The following is a 26,150-nucleotide window of genomic DNA, read 5'->3' as shown; positions in this document are numbered from 1 at the left end:
TGGAAGCAGTGTTTTCCAAGTCCAGAGTAAACACATTTTGATAATAAATTTTCTCTTTTGGTAGGAGGGCTGTATTTTGTAAAATGAAGAACTGTTTTTGCGATTTTATTTGCATTTTTCAACTGATAAATTAGGGTGTGCTGATAGTCTCATTTAATACAAATCCATGTGAACTGTTCTTAATAAAATTGTGAGATAATGGGAATCAGAGAAAATTTATATTGAGAATTTAGATTTGTTTTCTAACCCGGGTATTTAAACTACTTTGAAGTTGTCTACAGTTATTTAGTATTTCAAAACAAATATGTTTCCAGGATATTGTTTTGTTTAGTACTAAATAATTTGCACGATAAAATAGACCAAAAAAAAAAAAAAGAACAAGTCATCTTTTGATGACTTGTGTCATTGGTAACAAAAAGAGAATAAGATTAAAAACTGATACTCTTTGCCACAGAAACAGAGGGAGTACTCTGTGTGTCCTTTAACAGAGGTGCTTAGAGTTCCATATCTGAAAATCATGTTGGAGTAGTTAGGAAGGATTTCTATATGCTTTCACCATTATCAAGACAAAACAGGAGCACTATCTTTATAAAAACCAGGGAGAAACTTTGTAAACGCACATGCATTCTAGAAGAATTGTAAAGTTATTATTCTCCTGAGTATTGAATTGACTATCCTGCAAAATGTTGGGGTTGTTTTCATACTCCAAGGTATTTTGAATTAGTTGAAGTTACCATAATGTAGGTGATCAGGAAAACTGGTAAATGTAATGTAAAATGCTCCTTTTATCTCTTCAGTCCTTACACTCTAGTCTATCTTTTCCTCTTGTATATGGTTATAGATTAGTGATATTAATTCCTGGGGTGAGCATCAGTGTGAGGACAAGGATAGCAATTCCATCATGTCACTCTTCCCTTCCTCTCAAATGTGAGGCTGGGGTAGCGGATTGTTACAAAATGCCTCAGAGCAAGTATATATTGTCATGAGGTCTGAGGTAGCAGGGATGCACAGGACATCTACAATTAAGTCTGTCTTAAAATACATAAAACAAATTTTTTGTTTTAACTTGTTTGTAAAAAGTCTCTTATACTGATGGGTTAAGGCATCCCTTTCAGTTAATAATGGAACATGTTTTGCAGCCATTAGTAAGCAGCAATATTTTATTTTATGAAAGACTGTACATTTGTTTTGTAAAAAGATATTTTTTCTAATGAAAAGGAACCAGTCAAAGTTATAAACAGATTGAGAATATATTGAATATCTAACTGAATCTTTAAAAATATGGTAGAAAATTGGGATTCTTTTCAGTTAGTTTCCTTCAAAGATGAAGGAATAGAAATATTTATATTTCTCTTCTGGATGCTTGTAGAAAGTTGTACTACTACTGGAAGTTAAAGCTGCAAGTTGCTGAATTTGTGTTTGGATTAAGCAAATGGTTGCATTTACTGAAGGTGAAGAAATATATTCTGGCAGTTAGTTAAGATGAGCCTTGCCTTCTGCTGTTCACTAATGAAATTTGGGTGTCCTAAGAACTTGAGTGTGATGACAGATTATCCGTGCCTTATTTTTGTCAGTGTTCTGTAATTGGAATAGGGGGTCATGAATTAAATGCATGTTTGCCAATAATAATTACTTTGTCACAGCTTTTATGACAAATATAATTTAGGTTGATGCTTGTGGAAAGCAGGCAGTGTATCAGTCCTGTTGAGTAGGAAAATTCTTTTCCAGTTTAAGTTTTAAATGTATTTTTGAAACATGAACTTAATTTCTGCCTTTTGTTTTCTGAGAGAGGAATGGCAAAAGAGGCCTTTATATGTATATAGCAGGCTTTATTTGTGTGTGTTTGTATGAGAGGTTTGTGCTGAAATACCACTAATTTACAATGGGTTGTGTTTTATTATGATCAATCTAAAAGTATCATGTATTTCTAAGAAATTATATTTTTAAAATATTATTAGGAACAGATGCTAAAGAGTGCCCTGGTTTGTTTATTTGTTAGGACTAAATCTGTAAGTAAATACTTCAAGTATTGCAGCCTCCTGTAATTTTAAATTGAAATTGAATTTGTACTTGAATTTGAATGTGTGGTTAAATGATAACAGAGTTTACTTGTAATTTCTTACTCACAGAACTAGGAAGGTATATATAATTTTAAATATTTTAAAGTATAAGCTTTATAAATATTAGTAGTGTTCTACTGTTATATTTTGATCTTTCTTTTGACCCTCCTTTTGGCCTCTTTTGACCCTTAAAAGTAGTTTTTAAAGTGTTAAACAAAAAAGAGGCAAGATCATCTTTCCCTTTCTGGGAAAGAGGCATCATCTGCTAATTTTTAGTGCAGAGACAGTAAGGCAAATTTTAAGCTAAGTAGGAAGTACCTATGTCAGCACATATGTATAGTAAAGCATCTTCCCTCAAAACTACTTAATTACTGTGATTTGTGATTTTTTTTGGCTTTTTAAAGATGTTCATGTAATGATATTTAATTTCTTTTCTGCTGGTAGAACAGTGGTAGCCTGACTGCCTTGATTTACAATATAAAGATATTTTTGTGTATCAGCAATTTTTTTACTTTATGTTTATTTTTTTGGTATGTATTGCATACTTGTGAATTTGGTTGAATTCACCTGTGACCTAAATTAGTCCTTGGTAAATGCTTTTGCTCTGCGTGATTTGCCTGCATCTTTTGAAATTAATGTATTGCAGAAGTTGTGGCAAAAAGGAGTTAAACCAAAACTATACTAGAGTTTAGCCTAATTGCTAAATCATGGTAGGTAATGGCACACAAGGATTTCAAGGGAGACAGACCAGGGAAACGCCCAATGATTATGTGGTACTTTAAGCACAATACTGGAGGGTGTAGCCACGTGGTTCATGTGTGGGGCAGGTTTTGGAGTGGGTGTCATGTGGGCCTCAATCTGTAGCAGATAATGAAAAATGTGTAAGTAAGGCAAGAACGTTTTATTGACAGATGAGCTTTTTGCAAACTTAACCTCTTTTCAAATATAAAACTGAATTTTAGTAAGCCGTCCCTGACTTTTTAATTCTTCCTTTCATGTTCAAATATAATTTGCTTAAGCTGCTGTCTGACCACGATGGAGAAAAAATTTATGGAATAAGGAATTGAGAGAAAAAGGGTTTCTTCTACCATTAGTATTGCCTTGTGTAGTGAATACTTAGTTTCATGACTGACTATTTACATGACAGCAAATTTTTAGTCTAACAGAGTTTATTCTTCTCAGGAATATTTTACATATTTTTCAACTTTTATTTATGTATATTGCATGGAAAAAGGTGCTTTTTAAGATCTGCTTACTGACAGTGCAGTGCACTAGTTTAAATAAGAGAACATGGTATTCATTGTGTGCCAGTTGCTTTTTATATTCCTGTCTCTTTTTTCAGTAATTTGAGCTTCTGTAGGTGTCATTAATTATGAGGCTTTTTAGTTGGAATTTGAGTGGCTTTTATTGTTGTACCTCAGTCTTTCTTTTTGAATTATCGTCTCTGCTTTTTCCTTTTTGCACTTTCATTTATTGAATAGAATGTAAAATAAACTAATACTTACAAAATCTAATTCAGAGTAGGAAAAATATTGAATTTCTGTAAAACAATGCAGAACTGGAATTTGTATATAATAGGCTGCAATACATAGAAAGAAAAAGATTAAATCATATCTCACTTATCATAGATCTTTTTGATAGGAGCAAAATCTATGCCATTAGTTCCAGACCAGCATATTTCCCATTCACAATGCTTTAGTGCATAACTTATAAATCTGTCCTCATCATCCTATATTACTTTTTCAAAGCAAGACTAACATGAAGCAAGACAGGATGAATGAAAGTCAATGAAGGTCGACTAGACAATCCAATTACTAGAGATTCTTGGAAGAACACTACTGTGATCTATTATAAAATTGTGTGTGAATTTTTGTCTTTGTTGACAAGGGTCATTTCTGTAGAACTGCAGTGTATTTTTTATAGTAATCTAGTTTTAAATTATGCTAGTCTAATCTGTTTGTACTTCAGAATGTCAGTTGTTAAGAAATTTGTTAGTTCACAGAAGCCATATTTGTAATAGTAACCTCTTCTGTCTCCTGAGTAGTGAAAATGTAACATACAGTTACATATTGCATTACAAAGAGGCAGTGTTAAGGTGCATAATCATTGCATACATATCACTGCTAATTTTTGGTGCTTTTTTTTTTTTATCACTCTATTTCTTTCATTCTGCATAGTAGACCATCTCTTGCAAGTGTAAAGCACTTCATACAGTAAAAGAGGCTTCTATTTCTGACTACTTCTGATAGAAATAATGACCCAGACTGCATATGGAGCTAAACACAAAAGTTTGAGTCTGTATAGAAGCTATCGGTGCTGGACACTGCAGATGATGAATAAGAAGAAAGCCTAGTTAAGCAGAAGAATAGATGCTTCCAGTCTTAGAAGCATCCTTGGACTTCATTGCTTCTGTATCACAGAATCCCAGAATGAGTTAAGTTGGAAAAACTTTTGTGATAATTAAGTCCAAGCTTTGCTCAAACATTTTGTCATTGAACACTGTGTGCCATGTCCACTCTTCCCTTAAACACCTTCAGGGGTGGGAGCTCTACCTGTTCCCTGGGCAGCCCATCACCCTTTTCTGATCACCCTTTCAGATAGGGCTGAACTTCATCTATTTTTTTCTCCTTGATACAAATGCATCTAATGAAAGAAAAAAACCCACCACCACTAACAATAAAATAACACTAACAAAACACTGAACAATAAAACTAACAAAAAACACCAAAAAGAACCCTACCAAAAATGCCCCAAACTTCTGCATGCAAACTCTGTATCATTATGGTTTTGTCCCATATATGAATAAGGACAGACAGGATTTAGTTATTTGCTATTCTAACTGAAGACTAGGTGATTTTACTTGACTATCATTTTACACATAAGTTTTAAATAAATTGCAAATTACAATGTGTTCTTGTTTTCTCCAAACCCTGTAAAAAAAGAGCAACAAAAAGACATAATATAAATTTTACCTTTTAACAGATCTTTAGATTACAGATTTTGATCTGGTATTTCCATGCATAGTCTCTTATAATAATTTTAGGAGAAGCCATTCTAGTGAAATTGCAATTGTGTGTGTATGTAAATATAGAAATACATATACATATATTCCTTTCCAGCTAATACAATCTTTGAACAGTGGAGTCATATTAAAGTATTTAACTAAATAGATTATCAGTTCATTGCAGGCTGTCAGAATGGGAAGCATGATATTAAAAAATCACTTGTTATAAATGACATAGGGTCTGGAAAAGAAATAATGAGTTCCTAGATATTGGTGTAACAAAGAAAGCTGAGAGGAAAGTACAGCGTTGATTGAGACAATTTTTGCAGTGTTTCCCAATTAAAGTTAAAAGTCATCTTCTGCTGATAGTTGGGTTTTGTTGTCTGACAGCAAAAGACAGAAACACTTCTTTTTTTTATTTATAAGTCAAGATAAGAACAAATTGTTTAAGAACAAATTGTTATTTGCAGTAGAAAATATGTGTCTAAATTACCACAGTAATTGTAAAGCATAATCAGGTTATGTCACACTCCTTTTGACTGAAAAATCATGATGTTTGCCTGGCATACAGAACCAATGAAGGATCTTTTTCTGATTAAAAAGATACTGCATATCTATCAAGCACTGAAAAGGTTCATGGCTAATCTGTAAACTATTTATTGTAAATGCTAATAATCTACTGTTTTTAATTTGTATTAGAACTATTTTTTTCCACAGGCTTTGTTTAGATTAGAGAAAATAGTATAGTATTGAAAGAAGATATTTTAAGACATAGTAGTTTTATTATTTGGATTCATAATGTCATTTTTCAAAGTCTTTATGCACCTAAATGTTAGCTGTAAATAAGAAATTATTTCTAGATTGAAGCTTTAAGTTCTGTAATGAATTTGTGATATTAGGCATTTATACCATTGGTTTTTCATTACTACATTTTCTTGATAGGTAGGGCAAACCGGTCTGCAACAGAGAATTACACTTAAATTTTCTGTAGGAAGGGTACACTGAGATTGTAATAGAGTCCTTCTCTGAGATCAACAGCTGAATCAGAGGTTCTAATTTAGTTTCTATAGGAGATAAACTTCTCTTGTACAGCCCTAGTTTGGTGCTGGTAGCATCATAAATACTGCAAATTTCTAAGTCTTTGACTTGTGATAGTATTTGTCACAGGTTTTTGGTAATCATTATCTCAAAAAATGTAATAGTTGGTGTGGCTGTCCTTAGCTGAGGGGAGTATGCAAAAAGTAAAAATCTAAGGCTGTGTCAGATTGAATCAGAGAAAAAATTCCTTACTACAGTGGTTGGCTTTTGTTCAAGCAGGCAGACGTGACATATGGGTGTCTGCTACCTGATTTGTGATTGATTCTGTTCTGCTGACCCTTTTTCCTTTCCTTTTGGCCCATTTTCATTTTAATCGGGTTCTAAATACACACTGCTAAAAGGCTTCCCTTTTACTTTTATTTGGCAGATGTGTAGCAATAAAAATCTCTGCTTGCTGAGAAATCTTTCCTTTGAGAAAACTGCACTAGGTCTATAACAATTTTCAGTAACCCCAAAGCAATACAGCTTTTTTTGAGTTAATGGGGCCCATAAGCCCGTATCTCTGGGTTATCTTTTCAAAAGCTGTTCTGCCAGAGTCCTCATCAAGGTCACCATGTGCTGCCAGGGTGCACAAATGTGGCATGTTGGGCAAGTTGGAACTCTGGGTGTTGGTGATCCACTGCACAGCAGGAATATTGTTCCTATACAAATTCACCTGGGTCTCAGCTGTGCACTGGATATTTCAAAACTTGTTTTGCTTTTCAATTCTGTGGTAACAGGAAGACATCCATAGAAATTCAGAATGTTCTCAGCATTCAGGTGTTAGGATTCCAGACACAGTGAGACGTTTCTGAGCAGTGTAACTGGAAAATACAGGCTTTGTGACACAGTAGTTTAAAAAAAATATGGTTTTTCATTACTGCCGTTTGCACTGGGTATCTATACTTCTTAGAGAGAGAATAAAAACCACAAAAAAAACCCCTACTTGTTTAAAGGAAGGTGTGTGTCATAAGTGTCACAAGTGTACCTATCTCAGTATTACATTCTTCACAAAGTTCCTTTTGATCATTTCATCTACTTACAAAGCAATGCATTTATATAATAGATTGTGTTTTAGTTATTAAATTTTACTAGACAAACTTAATTATAGATGAAAAACAGTTGTATAAATAAATCCAAATAATAAACTAGATAACATCTCCATTTGGCTGATAACTGACACAGTGGTGTATTGACATGAGATTACCTCATCTTATGTGTGAAACCGATGTAATATTACTTTTAAGTTGAGCTCTTCAATTGCTGTGTTTTAGTTAAATAAATATAAAACAAGGCATATAAATTTAAGGTAGCACACAACTGAAATTTTTACAGAATCAGTGATGGGTATAGCATGAGTCTACCAGTTGACAATAAAAAAATCTGTGAGTATTTTCATTTTTGTATATAATTTATGAAAATAGTGGATACAATTGTCTCTTGAGTTATTTGCACATAAATAGGTTGACAATAAGATCTGAATTTGTGGCTATCATCTCTTGCTATGTGTTTCTTTTTTCTCCGCCTTCTGCCAAAAATATTTTTACTTCCTGATTTTCATGTAAATATGTCCATGCCTATCTATGCAAACTGTGCATACCCAGTGCTTTCTCTCAAACTCTTGAAATAAATAGTAGTAGTGGTAATAATAATACTAAAAGTCTAAATAAGCTGCTTGCCAATGTTAGTAGAAATGTCTTAAGCTGTGTTAAGTATGAGCTTGTATCACCTACTCAACTGTTTATTTACCTGCTTATCTTTTCTGTAGGTGACAGATCAGTCGGTGAAAGCTTTTGCTGAACATTGCCCTGAGCTGCAGTATGTTGGTTTCATGGGCTGCTCTGTTACTTCAAAAGGAGTCATTCACCTTACCAATGTAAGTATCATAACTACTCTCTAGTAGTCATTAGTGTACTGGACTATAGCTAGGTCATAGGTATCAGCCAAGATATGATTACATGTATGATTTATTGCACTGGTATGGACAGAAACATGATTGAGTGAACTTTGCATTATTTAGATTTCACTGGTTAAAACTGCTGTAACAAAAATATATTTGTGGGATTATACATTTTCTCACAAACAACAGTGATATTCAGGTTAAAACTCTAAAAAATGCATAATTGCAGTTGATTCCATCACAAACAAAACAAAATTCCATTTTAAAATGCAAAATTCTAATTGCAAGAGGTTTATACAGACCTCTGGTTGCAGCAGTGTGCCCCCGAATATGTACAGTTTGACTATATTAATCTTGTTATTTTATATAGGGTCTCAGATATATTTTCTTTTCTTTCCTTTTTCTTTTGCATTAGAGGAGTGATGTGTGGGAAAACTAACTTGAGTGAATCTACAGAAAGTAATTAAAGTGTTCAGTAAAATAGATGACTTGGATGAGATGGACAAACACCGTCTAATTAAAATTTGTAGCTGAAAGTAAATCCAGGGATCATGCAAACATGAAAATGGTTAAAGAGATCTTGAGGTAGGAAGTAGAGAGCATATTTAATGAAAATGGAGTGCGCCTGATGAAAGCAAAGGTTTTTTGATGTAGCTGTGAAGGTCTCCTATTGTTATACAGAACCATTCAGCATATCTGTAAATTACTTTCATCATTTTAGAGCTGCTTTGCTGAAGCTACAGAAGAATTGAAAACATCTCAGAGCACATGCAAAAAGAAATAAGCCAGGGAAATCAATTTGTATGGTAAAGTCATAGGACCTCAAAGGATGTTATTTCAAAAGAACTGTGTATTGATGTGATGAGTAAAAGGTGTGCATATCTGTTGGAGAAAGAAATGAGACAATTATTTTCATATCCAATGAAAATTACATGTGTATAACTATAGGTTATGTTTATATACACAACATAAATACAGGAGGTACACAATTTAAAAGTTTGACATAGTCCAAGTAGTCCAAAGCTTTGTGGGAAATTTCCACAATGATCACTTTTCAGCTACATGTTTTGGTTACTGCATTATTCTGACCTACATTTATTGAGTATTTAATAGATGTTAGATGTCTTATCATTCAACAGAATGACTTTGTAATCACATTTATTAGATTGAAGAAGAATAGAGATCTTGACTTTTTATTAATATGTTTCTGATTTTCACATGTTTAATAATACTTAATTATTAGAAATCCTGGTTTGCATTGGAACAACCCTGTTGAATATGTTTGGAAATTATCTGAGAGGCTGCTTAGACTCATAGTATGTAATTACTTTATAAGTAATTGGTGCATGTTGGGACGTGAGACTTAGGTATTTCAGTTTCCTTCTCTCAAACTGTATCTGCACAACTTCTGTAGGATGTAAATACTGCAAAGACAGTGATGTGATAGCACTCTTAACTTAGGGACTCCTTAACCTGGAGAAAGCTCAAGGGAGACTTTACTGCAACCTTTAAATACTTAGAGGGGATTTATGAGAAAAATAGGGACAGACATTTTAGAAAGACCTGTAGCAAGTAGTAACATTATTTGCTGCATTTGTCTTTCCCAGAATTCTCTGTTAATGACATAATTTTTGTTCTAACTTTCGTGCACTTCTGCAACTTCGTGGTTGGTTTTGTGTTGAGTACCTAACTGGTGCTTCATAAGCGTTTTGTAGTAATTCCAGTTTGGTGTTCCTAGAGAAGGTGGAATCTGCTCTTTGCTTTCTGTGGCCTGTGAGTGTGTCCCTCCAGGCTGTGCAGAGCTAGTTGCCTTGTGTCCTCCTTCCTGTGTGCAAACTGGAGATAACAGCAGTGGCCTCAGTTGTGAAATTACTTTAGGGCTGATGGATGTATAAAAATTGAGTGTTTTATTATTACTGTATTTTCCCCCTAGTAATATTAGCCCTCTTTAAAAATACTGGCACTTGAAAAATTCTAAATTACAGTGCCGCTGCATCACAGAGCTTTTTTAATAGTTAATTGTGGGGTATGGAATATAAAGTGTTGTATATTTAAGGAAAAGTCGAAAAATTCTGTGTTTATTTTCACAATTTTTCTACAGAGCAGAATGACAGTAAAAAAAAAATTGGTTTTTGAGCAAGACCATATCATCACATTGGTGCCTTTTTTCCTTGAAGTTATTATAAATTGCAAAAAATACAGATAAAGCAAATAATGACTGTTGGCTAAGATGATAGGCACTTCATTTACAGACACAAGAAGAAAGGGAAAAAAGGAGTGTGTTTATATGCAATTCACAGTTAGACTCTCAGTTGAAATCAGTTGTTTGTTCTAATGACTTGAATGTTTCATTTTTCCTTAGAGTTTTAATGTGTGAAACATTGTCACAGAAGAAGTGAATGAACATGAAATCAGAGTGTTTAGTCCAATACTTCCCAGTATTGTTTCTTAGGAGGACAGAAGAACCTGTGTAGTGTTGTAGTTCATCTGCTGTTTTCACCACGTCTCCATGTGCTGTTTTCTTGTTTTATCTCTCTTTATTACTTATTTTATTATTAAATTAGCTTTCCATGTGTGATTTTTTTTTCCTTGTTTGCACTCTTTCTCCTCTCCACACATTTTTCTCTCAAGAGTTTATCCCTAGTTATATTTTACTTTGCTTCTCCTGTAAGCGTGAAGATCAACACAAATGTGAAAAGTGCCTGTGCGCATTAGGTGGTTGTGTTGAAGACAGAATAACCAGAAAGGTAATTTTTGTTCATTGACTAGATGGGCATAAGAAACTTTGTATTTTTTCTAGTGAGGTAGTGATTTTTTAATGTTACATCTTTGACCTCAAGACCAGTAGCATTTTCCTCCCATGTTCCTTCTCAGCAGTTTAATTGTTGCACTTCTAGTAGAATTTTTGCATCAGCAAATCTTGACATCCAGATATAATTTTATTACCAAGCCACTTCCTTGGCTTCTTGCTTTGGTTTCTGATATATATGTATATGTATATGTATATGTATATGTATATGTATATGTATATGTATATGTATATGTATATGTATATATGCAAGGGGAATTACTTTGTAGCAGTATAAAGCTATGCTTTCTACACTGTATACTTCTGAGAGACTGTCTGGTAAAGTTTGTTAATGACATCTAATTATGTATGAATCCTTGTACAGAACCTTGACAAAAAAAAAAATTCTAACTTAGAAAAAGATTCTGTTAATCATCAAGGCATGAAGACAGTTCAGCTAAGAAGTACTTTTGGAATAATGTGATCTTCACTTTTTCTTTCTCTCATTATATTTACTCATGACCAATCCAGCCTAGTGATACCTGTGTCTGAGTTGGTCAGTATGAACGCAATCAAAATTCATATTTATGGAGCAAATTCTTAGGGCTCATTCAGTGTAGACATCATCAGCGTGACGGATACATAATGATAATCTACACGTGACAGGACTGGTTTTGCAAGAGCCTTTCTGAACTGGAGTAATGTATGGTTTCTTTCTAGTAAATGATTTGTTTTGACACAGTATTGTGCTTTATATTCTTACTATGGTAGTATTTCAACATACCTTCTGATCTTAAAATCATTAAGCTTCCTGACTGAGGGTATGATTGCTGTTCTTTGACTAGATGCAGAGAAAACAGTATTTTAATCAGTTTTGTATAATGAACCGGATTTCCTAAGATAGAATGTGATTTATTTCAATTTGTTTGCCTTTAGTAACATGTAGTTTTAAATCTTAGTCTTCCAATTGCTGGAAAAAGCATTGATTGAGGGTTTTTGAATACAGTGATTCTGGGACATTCTCCGTGAGTGTTTTGTCTTGCAACTTTAATTGGTACGGTGCTGTCCAAGTAAATGTTTTTGCATCTTGTCAAACTGAATCTGATGATTTTGCTGAATTGACTGTGTCCCTCTTAAGAGATTCTTGTTGCCAATTGGAAGAATTTGATGGTTGTACCCAACTATCATTTCTTTCAATGAAGTAGAAAGCACATTGCAGAGAAGACTGCATGGTTGAAAGGATTGGCTCTATAAAACTTCCACTTCCTTCTACCCTCCCAAAAAATTCATTAGAAGTACTTGGCAGTAAATAACATGAAGATGTAAACTATGAATCAGCAAAAATGTAATTCTACAGCAACTTTTAGAGTTTATAATGGAAATGAGTTCTGTAGCAGAGATGCTATATGTGCAGTTACTATGTATATGCAGGTCCCTCCTCTAGAGGTGATTAAATCTTTGTGCTTTCAACTCGGTTTTGATTGTGTGTTTGTTACTTAAGCAATGGGACCTTAATATTTCACAGTACTTAAGAACTGAAATTAAAACTTATTTGCATGCAAAACATTTAATCAGTTTATGGGAAAATAGACTCCTTTGTAACTATTCAATCATTTTCCAAGTCTAATTATTTAGATCATGTATGATTACTGTACTAGGATCACACTATATCTCAATTGTGGAGTTGATTTATGGCAGGTCTTCAGTAAAAATTAATGCATGTGAGTTTTTAAAAAAATAGTTTGTAGATTCTATTGACGTTATAATAAAAAGAATGTGGTTTATAGTTTTTTTCATATTGCTGTTTTTCATTTCCTGCGATCATACATTTGCTTTGGGAGACTTAAGTCAGAGAGCAGTTTATTCCCTGAAGGCATGTATAGACAGAGAGTGTCAAGAAAATTAAGCTTAATTAGCAAAAGATGTGAGTTTAAAGCTCATTAAGTCCTTATAAGCACTTTCCTTCAGAAATAATTTGGCTTTCATACTGAAGAGGATTAATCTTAGTTGAATTGTTTAGTGGTGGACTTGGCAGTTTTAGATTTCAGTTGGACTCAGGCTTAAAGTTCTTCTCTAACCTAAATGATTCTATGGTTCTGTTCTCTTCTATGCTTTTTAGGGCAGTGTATCTCTACAAGAATTGTGGAAGCATGCAATGGAAAAAAATTATGTACTGATTATATAAGCACTTTCAATACAATAACATCTAAATGTTCACAGGAGTTGATACACCCACAGTTAAATTACCTATGATCCCAATGGCTATTGTGATTCCCTATTCCACGTTTCAGTAGCCAAGATAGAAATTTTATTAATTGCAAGTGATTCAGGCACACAGTATGATAATCTCTGAATCTTCAAATATATAAGTTGGCATACAATTTCATTTAAACCAACCAAACAAAGTAATTTTAAAACCACAAAGATTTTGGCATATTTTAAAATACTTGAGATCCAGAAGTACCCAGTAATAATCAGTAATGTCAGCAAGAATGTGTTTATAGCTATTGCACAGTTAAAGTGTTTCTGCTTTTTAAAAATTCTGGTATTTTCTGTTTCATGTTTTAAGCCCTCTGCCTACTTATTTTCATTGTGCTTAGTCACATTGAGTATTCCTTTTTCCATTAAAATGTTTTGACTGACTGACTGACATAGCTGAGTTCAAAGTTTAAATTCTGCTCATGCATGCTCATTTGCAAAGCTGTAAAATTAAGAGTTCAAGAAAGGCTTGAATATCTGCAGAAGAAGGGCCCTGAAATTGCTCAGTAAAATGGTGTTGCTGCATGAACAAAAATAGTTTTGGTTTAAAAAAAATACAATAGGAAAAACATTATAAATGCAATGTAATGTAAGACTGAGCATTTAAGTCACAGAATATCCTGTTTTTGTTGAGTGAACAGTGTTTAAAGCTACTCTGTTTTAATCTCAAATTTTATGAATGCACTGTAGAGTCTAGCAGCTGTTTTTTAATTGTCTACTTCGGAGAAGTTTGATTTTTCTTTTTAATATCATTCTACTTTTAGCTGTGAGGGTTAGTATTAGGATGTAAGACTTATATATTTTTCTCTTCCAATTTTTCCTAGTAGTGATTGTATCATTGTAGCATTTCCCCCCTAAAGTTACTTCTCAGGTAAGATATAAAATAGGAAATTTGTCATTAAGGTGTATATGTATTTTTTAAATGGAAAATGATTGCATAGACATTTGCTACAATTCTCTCACCAGTAATGAGATGGTGATGCCTTTGATTTAAGTAGGCAGAGAGGTATTCTTTTCACTGTCATATTCAGATAGTCTCAAAAGGGAGTGTGCATTCAGTTCTGCAAGTCTTGTAAGCCATTCATATTTCTGTAATGACAATTTTGATGTTGTAGAGAACAAAGTATACTTGAGTATGTATCAATCTGAAGTAGTCTCTTCAAACTTCTAAGATACTAAGGTTTTCTTCATTGAGTATATTGTGCCTGAGAAAAACAAGAATTAATCTACCAAATAGGTGAGGTGTTTAAAATGAAGGAATATGACAGTAAAAATGGCAAGTGATGGCTGGGTTACTGTATATTTAATGCAATAATAGACTATTACTAGTATGGAAGAAAGAAGCAGTGAGAGAATGATCATTCTCCTGTGATGGTAATGGACAAAATCTACCTTGAAAACACTGTTAATTTGGTGGACAGGAATACTGGAGATTCAGTTTAGGTTTTGACTCCACTCGTGCAATGCTGAAGTTTTTTTTCTGGGAAACCACAAATGCTTTCTGCTACATTCATCATTGCATCAGGTAAATAACGTGCTGTTGTTACCTCTTACCTGATTTGAAGCCACTTTAAGTGCACTTTCTAAAGGAGCACTGGCCTCTCTCCATGCACTGGTAGTTTAGTGTAAATTTGTGGGCTTAAATCCAAAAGTAATAATAATGGCAAAAGAATCACCAGTATTGTCATTTGCACATAAGAAGAATGTCGTTGAGAAAGAAAGCTTCAGATTTTCTTAAATGGGAATATTTTCTACTTGTTTTTTTAAGTCTTCTTAGATGTTTAATGTCATAGAACGTATTCATTGTTGAATTGTCCAGCAGGTGTTATCTATCTGGGTGTTTTCTATGTTACTCACACAGGCCACATTATTGCCCTCATGGTTTAATGGCCGAAATATCTAATATGAATAGCTGTATGAAGGTGAGGAAATCTACAGTTGCTGCAAGCTTCCCCTTCTTGTTATTTATGCAAGAAAAAAATGAGAGATTGGTTATGAGCTTTTTTTTGGTACACAGAAGATAAGTTTAAACTTCATGCTAGTGTATGTATGAAATGAGAGCAGACAGAGCTTGTAAAAGTGTGTTTTTTACTAACACAGTATCAACCATTGTGTGTTCTGTTCCCTAGTAAGGCAAAGAAGTTTATCAGTATTTGAGTGGGAATACATCAAGTACCTATAGAGTGATACCATTGGTAGTATCATAATGGATATTTATTGTCCTTGGTTCTGTAGACATACCTTGCTGGTGTTCCTCAGAGGTCAGGATTCTTGATTTTACGGTTGCTTTGCAGAAGTTTTGGGAATGGTGTGTAGTTTATGTTCAGTTTTTGTTTGGAGACTGTTAAAAACTTATCAAAACTCCAGTTTCTGTAGAAGGCTACCTATATTTGAAGTCCTCTTCTTTTCCTTTTCTTGTTTTCTTCTCACACCATGCTGCCACCTCTCCCCAGACCCCCTGCCCTAAATACATTGACTTAATAATTAACTACTGAAGTGGACCAATTATGTGATCTCAGTTGTATGCCTTTACTTAATCAAATCCTTAGTGACTTAAATCAGTGATGAGGATCATTTTTTCTCTCTTACAGGGAAAGTAAATTCAATTAAAGTGTCAATATTGCCTAATGCAATTATTTTTCCAGAGTATAACAAAGATTATTTTAGACAGCTTACAAAGCAAATAGTACTTGGAGGTTATTATGACTAAACTGATGCTGGAGAAGTCTGTAAAAAACCACTTTTTTTGCATCCATAACTCATAGAAAGGGTTTGCTTTTGAAGGACACGAGAATGATTAACACTGGTAATAAGTCAGTTTAATCAGTGCATAACTTTTTATTATATTGTTCTGTGACTCCAAGTTTTGTCATTTAGAATATCTAATCTGCTATTGATAACTGTGGTAAGAATACAGTATAAATACTGTATTTTTCAGGGAGTTTGTATTATTTGTTTACTTTGAAAGCCTTATACTCTGGAGTTGTTAATTGCATTCATTTGACTCTAAGCACAAAAGTGCTGTCTCACTTCCTTCCATGCCTTATTTTTCTTGTGGCTAAATGATATTTTACCTAGGTATCTTACACTCCATGCATTTAAGAGGAGAAGGAAGGCCTGTGCCCCTACTGTAGGTTGTATTGCCCCTTGAGTGAGAGTGTCTGGATTTTATGTAGTAACTGAATGCCTGAATCACAACTTTGTTCAAGTTGAATTCTGTGAATATCTCTGGTATGTTTGCTTTTTTGTAAAAAATGCAGTAATCTTTTCTTTCATGACTAGCTTGCACATACTGTGAAACTTCAAAAAAATTAACAGTTTTTTCAACAGTTATGTATTTGAATGAATTTCAGGATATTTCTTTCTCTCATGTTTGTCTCAATAGCTAAGAAACCTTTCGAGCTTGGATCTACGCCATATCACAGAACTGGACAACGAAACCGTGATGGAAATAGTAAAGAGATGCAAAAACCTTAATTCTCTCAATCTGTGTCTGAACTGGATCATTAATGACAGGTAACTTCATTAAAGCATCCAAAAGCAGTGTAATGCAAATTTAACTAGTTGTGTTAGTTGAGAATAATTCCTCATGGCTTGGGGGCTGGAGGAGATTGATTAAAGAAAACGGTGTTTGCTGAGGGCTTGTTCTTGTTTGTTTTGAGTAAATCATCCAGACACCTATTTTGTGGAGTGTTTGCCTATATCTGCAATGGAGAAAAGTTCAGTTATGACTGGATGGCAGCACTAATTTATTTTATGAGGATTTCAGGAGAATATGCTCTGTACAAGATCTGATTAAAATGTTCCATTACAATTGAAATTGACTCCTTCAGTAGGTGTCCAGGATATAGATAAATTTGTATGTGCACAAACAGTGAAGATAAGTTTGACTGCATAGGTAATAATAAACTGTTTGTGAATTAAATAGTGGAATTTCTGTATTTTTAGAAAGCAGCAAGGTTGTTTGGTTAGTTTGGGGATTTTTTTTTTTCCCAAAAGCTCCAGAATGAGGATGGAAGAATAACTGGGTTATTACCCAGACTTTTCCTTTTGACCAGAATACCTCTTATCCTGCTATATTCCAGTCTTTTGATCAACTAATTTATTTTAATGTTAAGTATGTGGAAAATGATTATGTATACTTATATCATAGATCAGATGAAAAATAGAAATACTGAGAATTTAAAAAGTGAACATTTTCTTTTCAAATGAAAAAATTGAGCAAAATCAGTACCTGAGGGTACACAGGAAAGAATATATTTAATTACTTCTACCAGACTATTTCATTTTAACTGGTTCTTTAAACAAAAGGAAAGAGATACTTTAAACAGGGGTTCTAAAACAGTTTCATATAAACCAGAATAATGTATTCTAGCAATTGTACTTATTTCCTATTATTTTTGGTTTTAAGTCAGGTATGCTTTCAATGTTTTCAAAAGTCATTAAGGGTGTACTGATGTGTAGATGAGCTCAGACTTTGGTGAAAGTGTAGTGTTCTAAAAGTAATAAAATTGCAATGTGTTCAATAGGAAGTACCAGTAATTTTTGCCATAACTCTTTTTAGCCCTTAAGACAGTTTTTTTTATTTATTTGTTGGTCAGACCTTTGATGCAACTTCATTGATTTCAAAAGCATTTAGTTGCTTCAGATTTTTCTGTCTGTAGGGCCTTATTTTCACATGTGGAATCAGGTTACTGGAAAATTCTAGGAGAAGCTAGAAAAATAGTAAGAGTAAAAATGCAAATTAAAAAAAACAGGCAGTTTTCAGGTTTTAATTAAAGTACATAGAAACCTATATCCATCTTCTTGAATGTTTTGAGTATGGAAGTTTGCTAAGTTTGATCCAAACTACTGTCTAACTGTTCTTGAAAATTCTTTATTAGCATTCCTATAATAATAAGTAGATATTTTAATTCTATGCATATTACTGTAGAACGTCACACTTAGTATGACTTACAAAAATTGTGAATCCTAGCAAGAAAAGGAAGCAATGGCAGACAATCTGCTTCTTTGTGTAACTTTTAGTTGTTTATTTTTGTTTCTTAAGGTTTTCCATTTCATGTTTTTTTCTACTTGTACTTGTTAGTACTTACTATAACAATTAAAGTTTTGAAATTTGAATTATTTTCTGGTTAAAAAAAATAGAAAAAGACAATTCAGAGGATAATTAATGCTCGTAAATCTTATTCATAAGCAGCTGTTTCACAATTTAGATATTTTTCTTATTTTAAAAGGAGCATGAAACTCCAAATACTAGTCTGAACTGAATAAAGTTGTTTGCTCCACTTGTCCTGAAAGCTCAATGGAGAATAATGGAAAGTTATATGAAAGCAACATGGTATAACTGCAGGGCTTTAGTTGAAGTAAACAACAGTTTAGGAGATTGAGTGTACTCACTTGGAGAATACAAGTGAGCCTTTGGAAGCTCACAGGACTGTTCAGGTGCTTAGGTTAAAATTCAAATTAGTTTAAACTAAGTAAATTAGTTTATTAACTATTTAAGCTTAACCTTTTTTTTTTTTTTTTTTTTTTTTTTTTTAATTTGATGCCATTGGGTGGCTCCTAGTCAGTGGGAATTACAGATGAGATTCTGTGTCTTTCCAGTACATAATGAGAGAGTAGCAGTCTAATGTTTTTTCTGATCCCTGGTTTTTAAAAAAAAATTAGTTTCAGCTCTCCCCACTTCCCATCCCATTATCAAGCAGGTTTACTTGTGAGATCTAGCTGCATAGGACTTGTATTCCAGATCTTTTCAAACTTAATGGGATAATATGTTGATCACTTTAAAGTTCTGAGGGCTGAGCTTCTTTAAAGCCTTGGAAAACTACTTTGCTCCATTTTTTTTCCTGCATAATATTGAGTGTGAAAGAAAACTAGAAAGTTTTTAAAATAGAAGTATAGCTTACAAGACCTAAGTAGCTCTTAAAGGCAGTTGATTATTGATTGGCAGAAATAAGTCAGTAGTTTTAAAACTTTCAATTTCATGATTGTTTCTAGAAATCCATTAAAATTCTTCCCATAAGCTACCATATAACTAGAACACTTATAGTCCTTTCTAGCTTGATGTTAGAGTTAATCCTGTAATCATTGCATTTCTTCTTAAATAACTGAAATTTTTGGAGTGTAAGATCTTTGCTTTGCAAGCACTTGCTAAGATTTTTGCTGCTGTGATTCTTTTGTGTGTGCAAGAATTGATGAGGACTGTTATTTCTGTGTTTTGATTAGAGCTCTTTTTTGTTTTGGACATATGCATCTAAAAAGTGTATGTGAGGCAGTAAAAAAAGAAAAAATTACTTTTACCTAAGGCAAAAAATATGTTCAGTCGAGATATTCTTGACATTATTTTGAAATGAAGGAAAAAGAGGTCTCTTCTGATGACTTGTAAAATGTTTGCAGAAGTTGTGAGTTAAGCAAGATCATAAAACACCTATTGAAGGAATCTAATGTAATGATTTCTTCTCTAAGTATTACAGCTCATTCAAAAGCTTCATATGCTATTTTTCAGAAGGGTTTAGTTTGTTACAGAAACTATTCTACTTCTTTCAAATATGAACAAAACCAAGCTTGAAAATTTTTTTTTCATATGCATCATGAGTAGATTACATCAAGTCTGCAAGTGGAAACTATTGAGTTCTTTGTACATGGTGAGGTGAGTAATATACTCTGAAGCTTGCTTTTGGTAACCTTACCTTGAAGTTGTTTTTATAGGCACTGCCCTTGTTCTTTTGAATTTCAACTGATGAAGTAAAAACAACATTTAGAAATAAGTCTTATGGGGGATTCAGGAAATGCAGTAATATGTGCTGGCAAAGTTTTCAGGGATGTGTGAGTTTTTTAATAGTTTGAGGAACATCTGCTATTTTATTATATCCATAATGATCAGGAAGCAAACAGCAGTCAGTCTAACTTTTTTGGTGAATCTCATCACTATGGACTAAGAGTTGCAATTCACTTCAACATCTGTGTTACGTAATTCACCTAGGGACAGACATTTAAAAGGTGTGCAGTGACTAAGAAATCTTAAGAGTATTTCTTCTGTAGAAGTTGTTTGCTTGCCTCTACTGTATCTATGTTTCTTCTTAAAAAGAAAGGAATAATTCAGATAAGGCAGATAACTTTATTTACAGATGCAGTGTGACTTTTTTGTGCCATGGCCCTGCCAGTCACCCAGGATACGATTCCATCTGCAATACAAAGTTATCGATTGGTTTTGCAGTCAAAGGACAGTATTTTTCCAACCATTTATGAACTTTGGTTCTTCCTCTATAGGTGGTGCCACATGTTCTTGTAATAGTGTCTCAAAAGAACTGTGTTTTTTCATGTAATTTATTACATATACTGTAGGTGACTTCGATAGCAGGTGCTAAGATTTGCAGAGCATCTGGACATTGTTGGCAGCAGGTTATGGTTGTGACTTGGAGGATGATATGCAATATCTCCATGGCACTGTAAAACGTGAGAATTTTCCTTATTGACCTTGTGTTGGTATCACTTACTATCACTGGACTTCTGATTAGTGATGGGGAGAAAGAGGAGTATTAAGCACCTCCTTGAGCAGTTAGCACAGATGGAAAACCTGGATGTTGTCTTGTTATTCCATTTCTGTGAAAACTTTTCTTCTTTTGTGTTTCTATGAAAATCCACTATGGGTAAACCAGAGTAGGCAGTGTAATGGGATAGTCTACCCATATTGTAATGATTAAGATTTGTTGGTGAGGATTATACTTGGAGTCCAAGACAGGAACATGAAAATATGGACATTTTGCAAGAAGAGTAGTCAGGAAGTCAATATACAGAAGAAATTCAGTGGAAACATGGAAACAGATCATAAACTGAAAATCAAATTGTTTTTAGAGCCTCAGAGTCAGAAGAAAGGAGAATTCACCTTCAGAGACTCTCCATCTGTTTTATCTGACTAGGTTATTATTGCACTGCCAGTTTCTCAGGCCTGGGTATCATAGTTGGCACAAAGCATATTGGGGTTTCCATGTTGTTACTTAGTAGAGTAAATTGTTAATGTGGTGTTCCTTACATTATAGAAGTGTTCAAAATTTTATGTTGACTGCCTGCCATGAGTTCATGTAAACCCATGTAATCAGCATTGGGAGCATCTGATGAGACCTGGATACACTGAGGGTAGAGGAAACAGTGCTGAAGATTATCACAGCAGGAAATCAGCTCACTGTGTTTAGTCCCTGAGCTGCTGGTGTATGTGGATGCCCCAACATTTCATCAGCAGACATGAGCATCTCAATAGTAGCTCAGTTCTTACGGTGTATTTTTTATAAAATGCAAGATTAGTGAACACAAGAATTATTTTCTGGAAAAATAAGAGAAAAAGTTTTCTCCTTCTGAAATTAAAAGTCTCTGAATTCTTGATGTGGAAATTGTTTTAAGGAAATTGCTTCTAAGGAAAAAATTCAAGGCTTTCATCTTGCCTATGTTTATTCTGATCAAAAATGTCCATTTTGACTGTGATGACTACAATCTTAATATAGCATCTTAGTATTCATCACCTTAGATATGACTGAAGTTGCAGTGTACTTCAAGAACATTGGTACTTATTTCTGTAATTTTGTATAATCTGGACTTGTGGATACAGTAAAGTCTTCCAGAAAATAACTGTACTTTTATACAATATTTGTCATGAATCATTCTAGGTGAATACTAGCATTTCTTAATTCTAATTTAATTTCAGGTATTCTGAGTTATCTGAAAGATGATCTCCCTAGAGTACTCTGCATATATATCAGATGTTTTGTCAGCTACATTAAAAACTTGAACTCAGTAAAAACTGAAATAACATAACACAAATCAATTTTGCTTTTAAAATTACTTACTCTTTTGAATGTCATGCTTTTTAATTAAATTTAGAAGAAAATTTGTTTCACACTGCAGATGTTTTGTGAAATGATTTGAGACTGACTGTTATTTTTTAAAAAATTCAGAACAAAGCATTGAAGTTGGACAAAGGGTACACCTAAGCATGGCAATTTTCTTTATCAACTTCACATTCTGAGTCTTGTATTTTTGTTTTTTAATGATTATGAAAAAAAGAAAGAGGAAAACCTCTTTGTGATTGTCCAGAGTAGTGGGATAAAGGGAAATGAGGCACCTACACAGGAGCAGGAGAAGAGTATAAGGAGAAAGAAGCAACAGAGAAAAGTATTGTCATCTGACTGCAACCCACATTCCCCATTACTGTCTCTGGGAGAAGAGAGAAGAGAATTTTTTTGTACGGCAAAAATGGCAGCTGAAGTTTTTTAAATTTTGTTTTTATTTCTTATTATCCAGCTCTGTGTACTTGGCAACTAGATCAGTTTCTTCAAACCAAGCCCTGTTTTGCATAGGTGACAAGCGATCGCCTAATCCTTATCTTGACCTACAGGCCTTTTCAGTCTTATTTTCTTCTACAGTCGTGCTGAGGAGGGGGGCTGAGGAGCAGCTGGGTGCCCACCTGGTGTGCTTTTAAGGTATCCTCACAACCCCATCCAGCACTTCCACGCTCTCCTGCACAAACTGCTCCCGTGTATGGCCACCCATGGCCTGCAGTTCCTCAAGGACTGCTCCAGTGTGGCTTTTTTCTTCATAAAGAACAGGCTGCTCCAAGGATGGATCCCCTACAGCTCAGCTTCTGTGATTCTGTGAACATCAAGGTAGCATTTATGCTGCATGTTTCCTTTGGTAGACTTGGGAGTTGTCACATACTAATTTCAATGAAGTGATATCTTACATAATTTAGTTTTTGCCCTTGCTATGCAGTACTGTGTGAGAAGAGCACCATTCATGCCCATGGGTACAGGGTGAACTTCCTCCACAATCAAGCAGGGGCTGTATATTTGTGTCATTCTGGGTATCTTTGTTTTACGTGTTTTATTACTCATTGCTGCAGTGGAAAAAGAATGTGGGGTATGATTCCACACATATCTCAGCAGTTATTCCAGAAATCACTAACCTTACCAGTGTTAGTCATCCTTTCAGCTTCTATTAATGTACCCTGAATCCAAGTTATAAGGGCTTCTGGGAACTGTTTCTTCAGCATTGTTATCAAAGAAATGAATTTTTACAAGCATTCGATTAGAACAGATGACTCTTGTACTGTCTGCAGAGTTTACCCAATGATAAAAATCAGAATGCATTTTATATAATTAAGTGTAACTTTCCATTTTTTGAGGCTTTAACCTGCTAATTCTATGATGTCTATAACTGACATAAAACTGGCATTAAAATAAATAGTTTTTAGGGACCACTTTTTGGTGGAAATGGATGCTATCAGAGACAGTACAACTTTCAAGCTCTTTGTCATGACTTGCCATGCTTTTATCTATCTTAACATACTTGAAAAATGGGGAAAATAGTCCACTGTTGTCACACTGTTAAAAGGTATGATAAATGAAGGTCTGTAAATAGTGAAAATATGAGGAGGGTGATTAAGTCTGACAATTCTCATGTAAAAAACTTGGGATGATAAATATCTCCTGTGATTAGTTGGTAATTTAGTGCAAGGGACTAGCATCAGCCTAAACGATTTTATGAGTTGTGGCATAAAAAAAATTCTGTGAGATAGGTATGCAGTTCTTAAACCAAAGGAGAAATTTCTTAAACTTAGTTGCTAATAATTAAAAATGGCAGACTTGACACAAAATGTGGCTTGTTGATTTTCTGTATGACATTCCTTACAGAAATTAAGAAAGTGCGATGCTCCCTAAAGGCATGGAAATGACAGTGTGTTATAAATCTGATTCCTCAGTGCATCATGAAAACTGAAAGGTTTTGTGTATATATATCATTTCTGTACAAATAAAATACTTCCAGTGTTATAATTTAAAGCAGTACAGGAAATTTAAAAAAATCCAACCTGCCAAGACTCAGAAAAGAAGATGTAGTCTTGATTGCAATTACTGTTGTGTTCTGAGGTTGCAGCCTATAATTCACCATGCAGTCAGAATAGACACAGTACTTGAAAAGATGAGAGAAAAAGGAACGGGTGTCCCCATGATTTACTGCACTGACTTTATTGTTTAGAGCCTGTCAGTATATCCAATATAAATACCATTTGAAAGGAGCATAATTATGTTCTAAATTCACTTTAGGCTGCTCCTGCTGCATGGGTTCTAAGCTTAAAATGAAAAATATGTGATTATTTGGTGTTTTTTTTTTCTTGGTGTATGTGTGTGTGAGCAAAAACTCATCTTTTGGGGGGATCATGCTATCATGAGGAAATCATATATGGAATCGTATAGGAAATGTGTCAGATCCTGTATACTAATTATCTTCAATTCAAATCAGGTTACTCAGTGATCCCTGTTTTCTTTTGTTAAAAACAAAAGAGGCTGGTAGATTCTGAATTTTCAGTGTTGTTATATGTAGGGGTATTTTGTGTTTAGAATTCAAGATTAACCAATAGGTACTGACTTGTAAAGGAATTTGATGTACCTTTTGAGAAGTTGTAGTCAGCTTGAAGAGGAAGATAGTGATGAAGTGGAAGTTGAGCTGACAGAATGAATAACTTGGTCTGAAAGTACAGTAATAATAGAATGAGGAAAATAAGCAGTAACTTAAAGTGGCAATCATGGTGATGCCTGTAGGGTATAGTCAGGGAAAAATGAGTGAGCAACACAGAAGTTTAGAAAGGCTAAAACTGTGTCTCTCTGCTTGAAATCTTACTGACTTCTGTTCATACCTCGTGATTGTGATTAGCTGTTTTTCAGAACCATGGTGAAGTGGTCTGAGACTTCCTTCAGTCCATGCATGTAGTTTTTAGTCTCATGGAGTGGAGAAGAAACTGGTAGATACTCCATGTGCCTGAGGGGAGCTGGCACTTAGCCATCTTGGCCAGCTAAGTTTCAGAGGGGCAGAGCATTCCCAGGCCTCACAGTTCTGAACGGACAGAAAAGACAGGAAAAATCCTACCCACTCATTAAATAAGTCTTGAATTTTTCACTGTCAAAAACATTTGTCTCATTTATAGCTTCCATAATTTCTGCCATTCTGGCAAACTGAGAGTTATATGGCCATTTCTTGGTTCTCCAAGAAGAGAAAGACATGGGCGTACTTGAGTATGGATCGTGTCTTGCAAACAACCATAAATAAGATGAAGATATGTGAGGCAGGCTGAGAGAACTGGGGCTGTTCAGCCTGGAGAGCAGAAGGTTCAGTTTGCATTAACACATGAAACGAGGGAGCAAAGAGAACAGAGACAGGCTCTGCCCTGTGAAAGGTGCTGGGCAAACACTGAAACACAGGAGGCTCTCTCTGAGCATCAGAAAACATTTCTTCACTGTGATGGTGACTGACCACTGGCACAGGTTGCTCTGAGAAGCTGTGGAGTCTTCCACCTTAGAGACAAGGGTTCTAGGTGCCTACCAGGCCTCTTCCAAACTTACCCATTCTGAGACTCTCATACTAACCTTTTCTGTTGGTTTGTGTTTTGGTTATTTAGATAGATGGAGATAGATGAAGTGAGCTTCCCCATAGCAGCCATCTTCCTTGCTTGCATCTGATTTTTCAGAATTTGGACAGACTGTTGTCTCCTGACTCTGGAAAATGTATTGGTCAAGGAAGTCCTAAAGAAGGCCCACAAGGAATGAGAGATATATTGATATCATCATCATTGATGTTACTGCTTACAGTGAAGAGTGGGAAAAATTTGTGTCTTGCCCTCATTCTTTACATGCCTTTGCAATACCAATTACCTTCTCCTACTGTTTTATTTCTTGCCTTAATTTTCCCTCTCCTTCAGACTTTATCTGATAAAGTCTAGTTTATCTAGCCTGTGGCATTTTAGCAGATGGTTGTGAGACTGTGGTAGTCAGAGAGTTAAGAGCAATTCCAAATACTGTGCGTTGAAACAAATTTGCCAAGTTCCAGTTGCTCCAGACTGATGTTTGCAGTCTGCTCCCTTGCAGCACAGTATCAAAAACTCTGTTTCCAAAGACAATGGTTGTTTTCTGTATTTGTTGTATTTTTCTGTATTTGTTGTCATCCCCCTTGTCCTTGCAACGCCTCCTCATAAACATGACAGAGAGCGAACAGGACTTTCTATCTTGTTTCCCAAGGAAA

At 34.4% G+C, this 26,150-nt stretch overlaps 1 protein-coding gene across 1 annotated transcript in view; it reads left to right on the top strand.

Moving 5' to 3' along the window:
- FBXL17 (F-box and leucine rich repeat protein 17) overlaps positions 1-26,150 on the top strand; it is a 266,011-nt gene that overhangs the window by 70,897 nt on the left and 168,964 nt on the right. The window contains exons 5-6 of the mRNA XM_079331057.1: positions 7,910-8,017; positions 16,474-16,604. Of these exons, the coding sequence (XP_079187183.1) occupies positions 7,910-8,017; positions 16,474-16,604 (239 nt within the window). The remainder of the gene's footprint in view (positions 1-7,909; positions 8,018-16,473; positions 16,605-26,150) is intronic.

The sequence above is a fragment of the Erithacus rubecula genome (genome assembly GCF_903797595.1).
Source record: "Erithacus rubecula genome assembly, contig: SUPER_Z_unloc_2, whole genome shotgun sequence".
Taxonomy (NCBI): domain Eukaryota; kingdom Metazoa; phylum Chordata; class Aves; order Passeriformes; family Muscicapidae; genus Erithacus; species Erithacus rubecula.
This window is presented reverse-complemented; position numbering and strand designations above follow the sequence as displayed.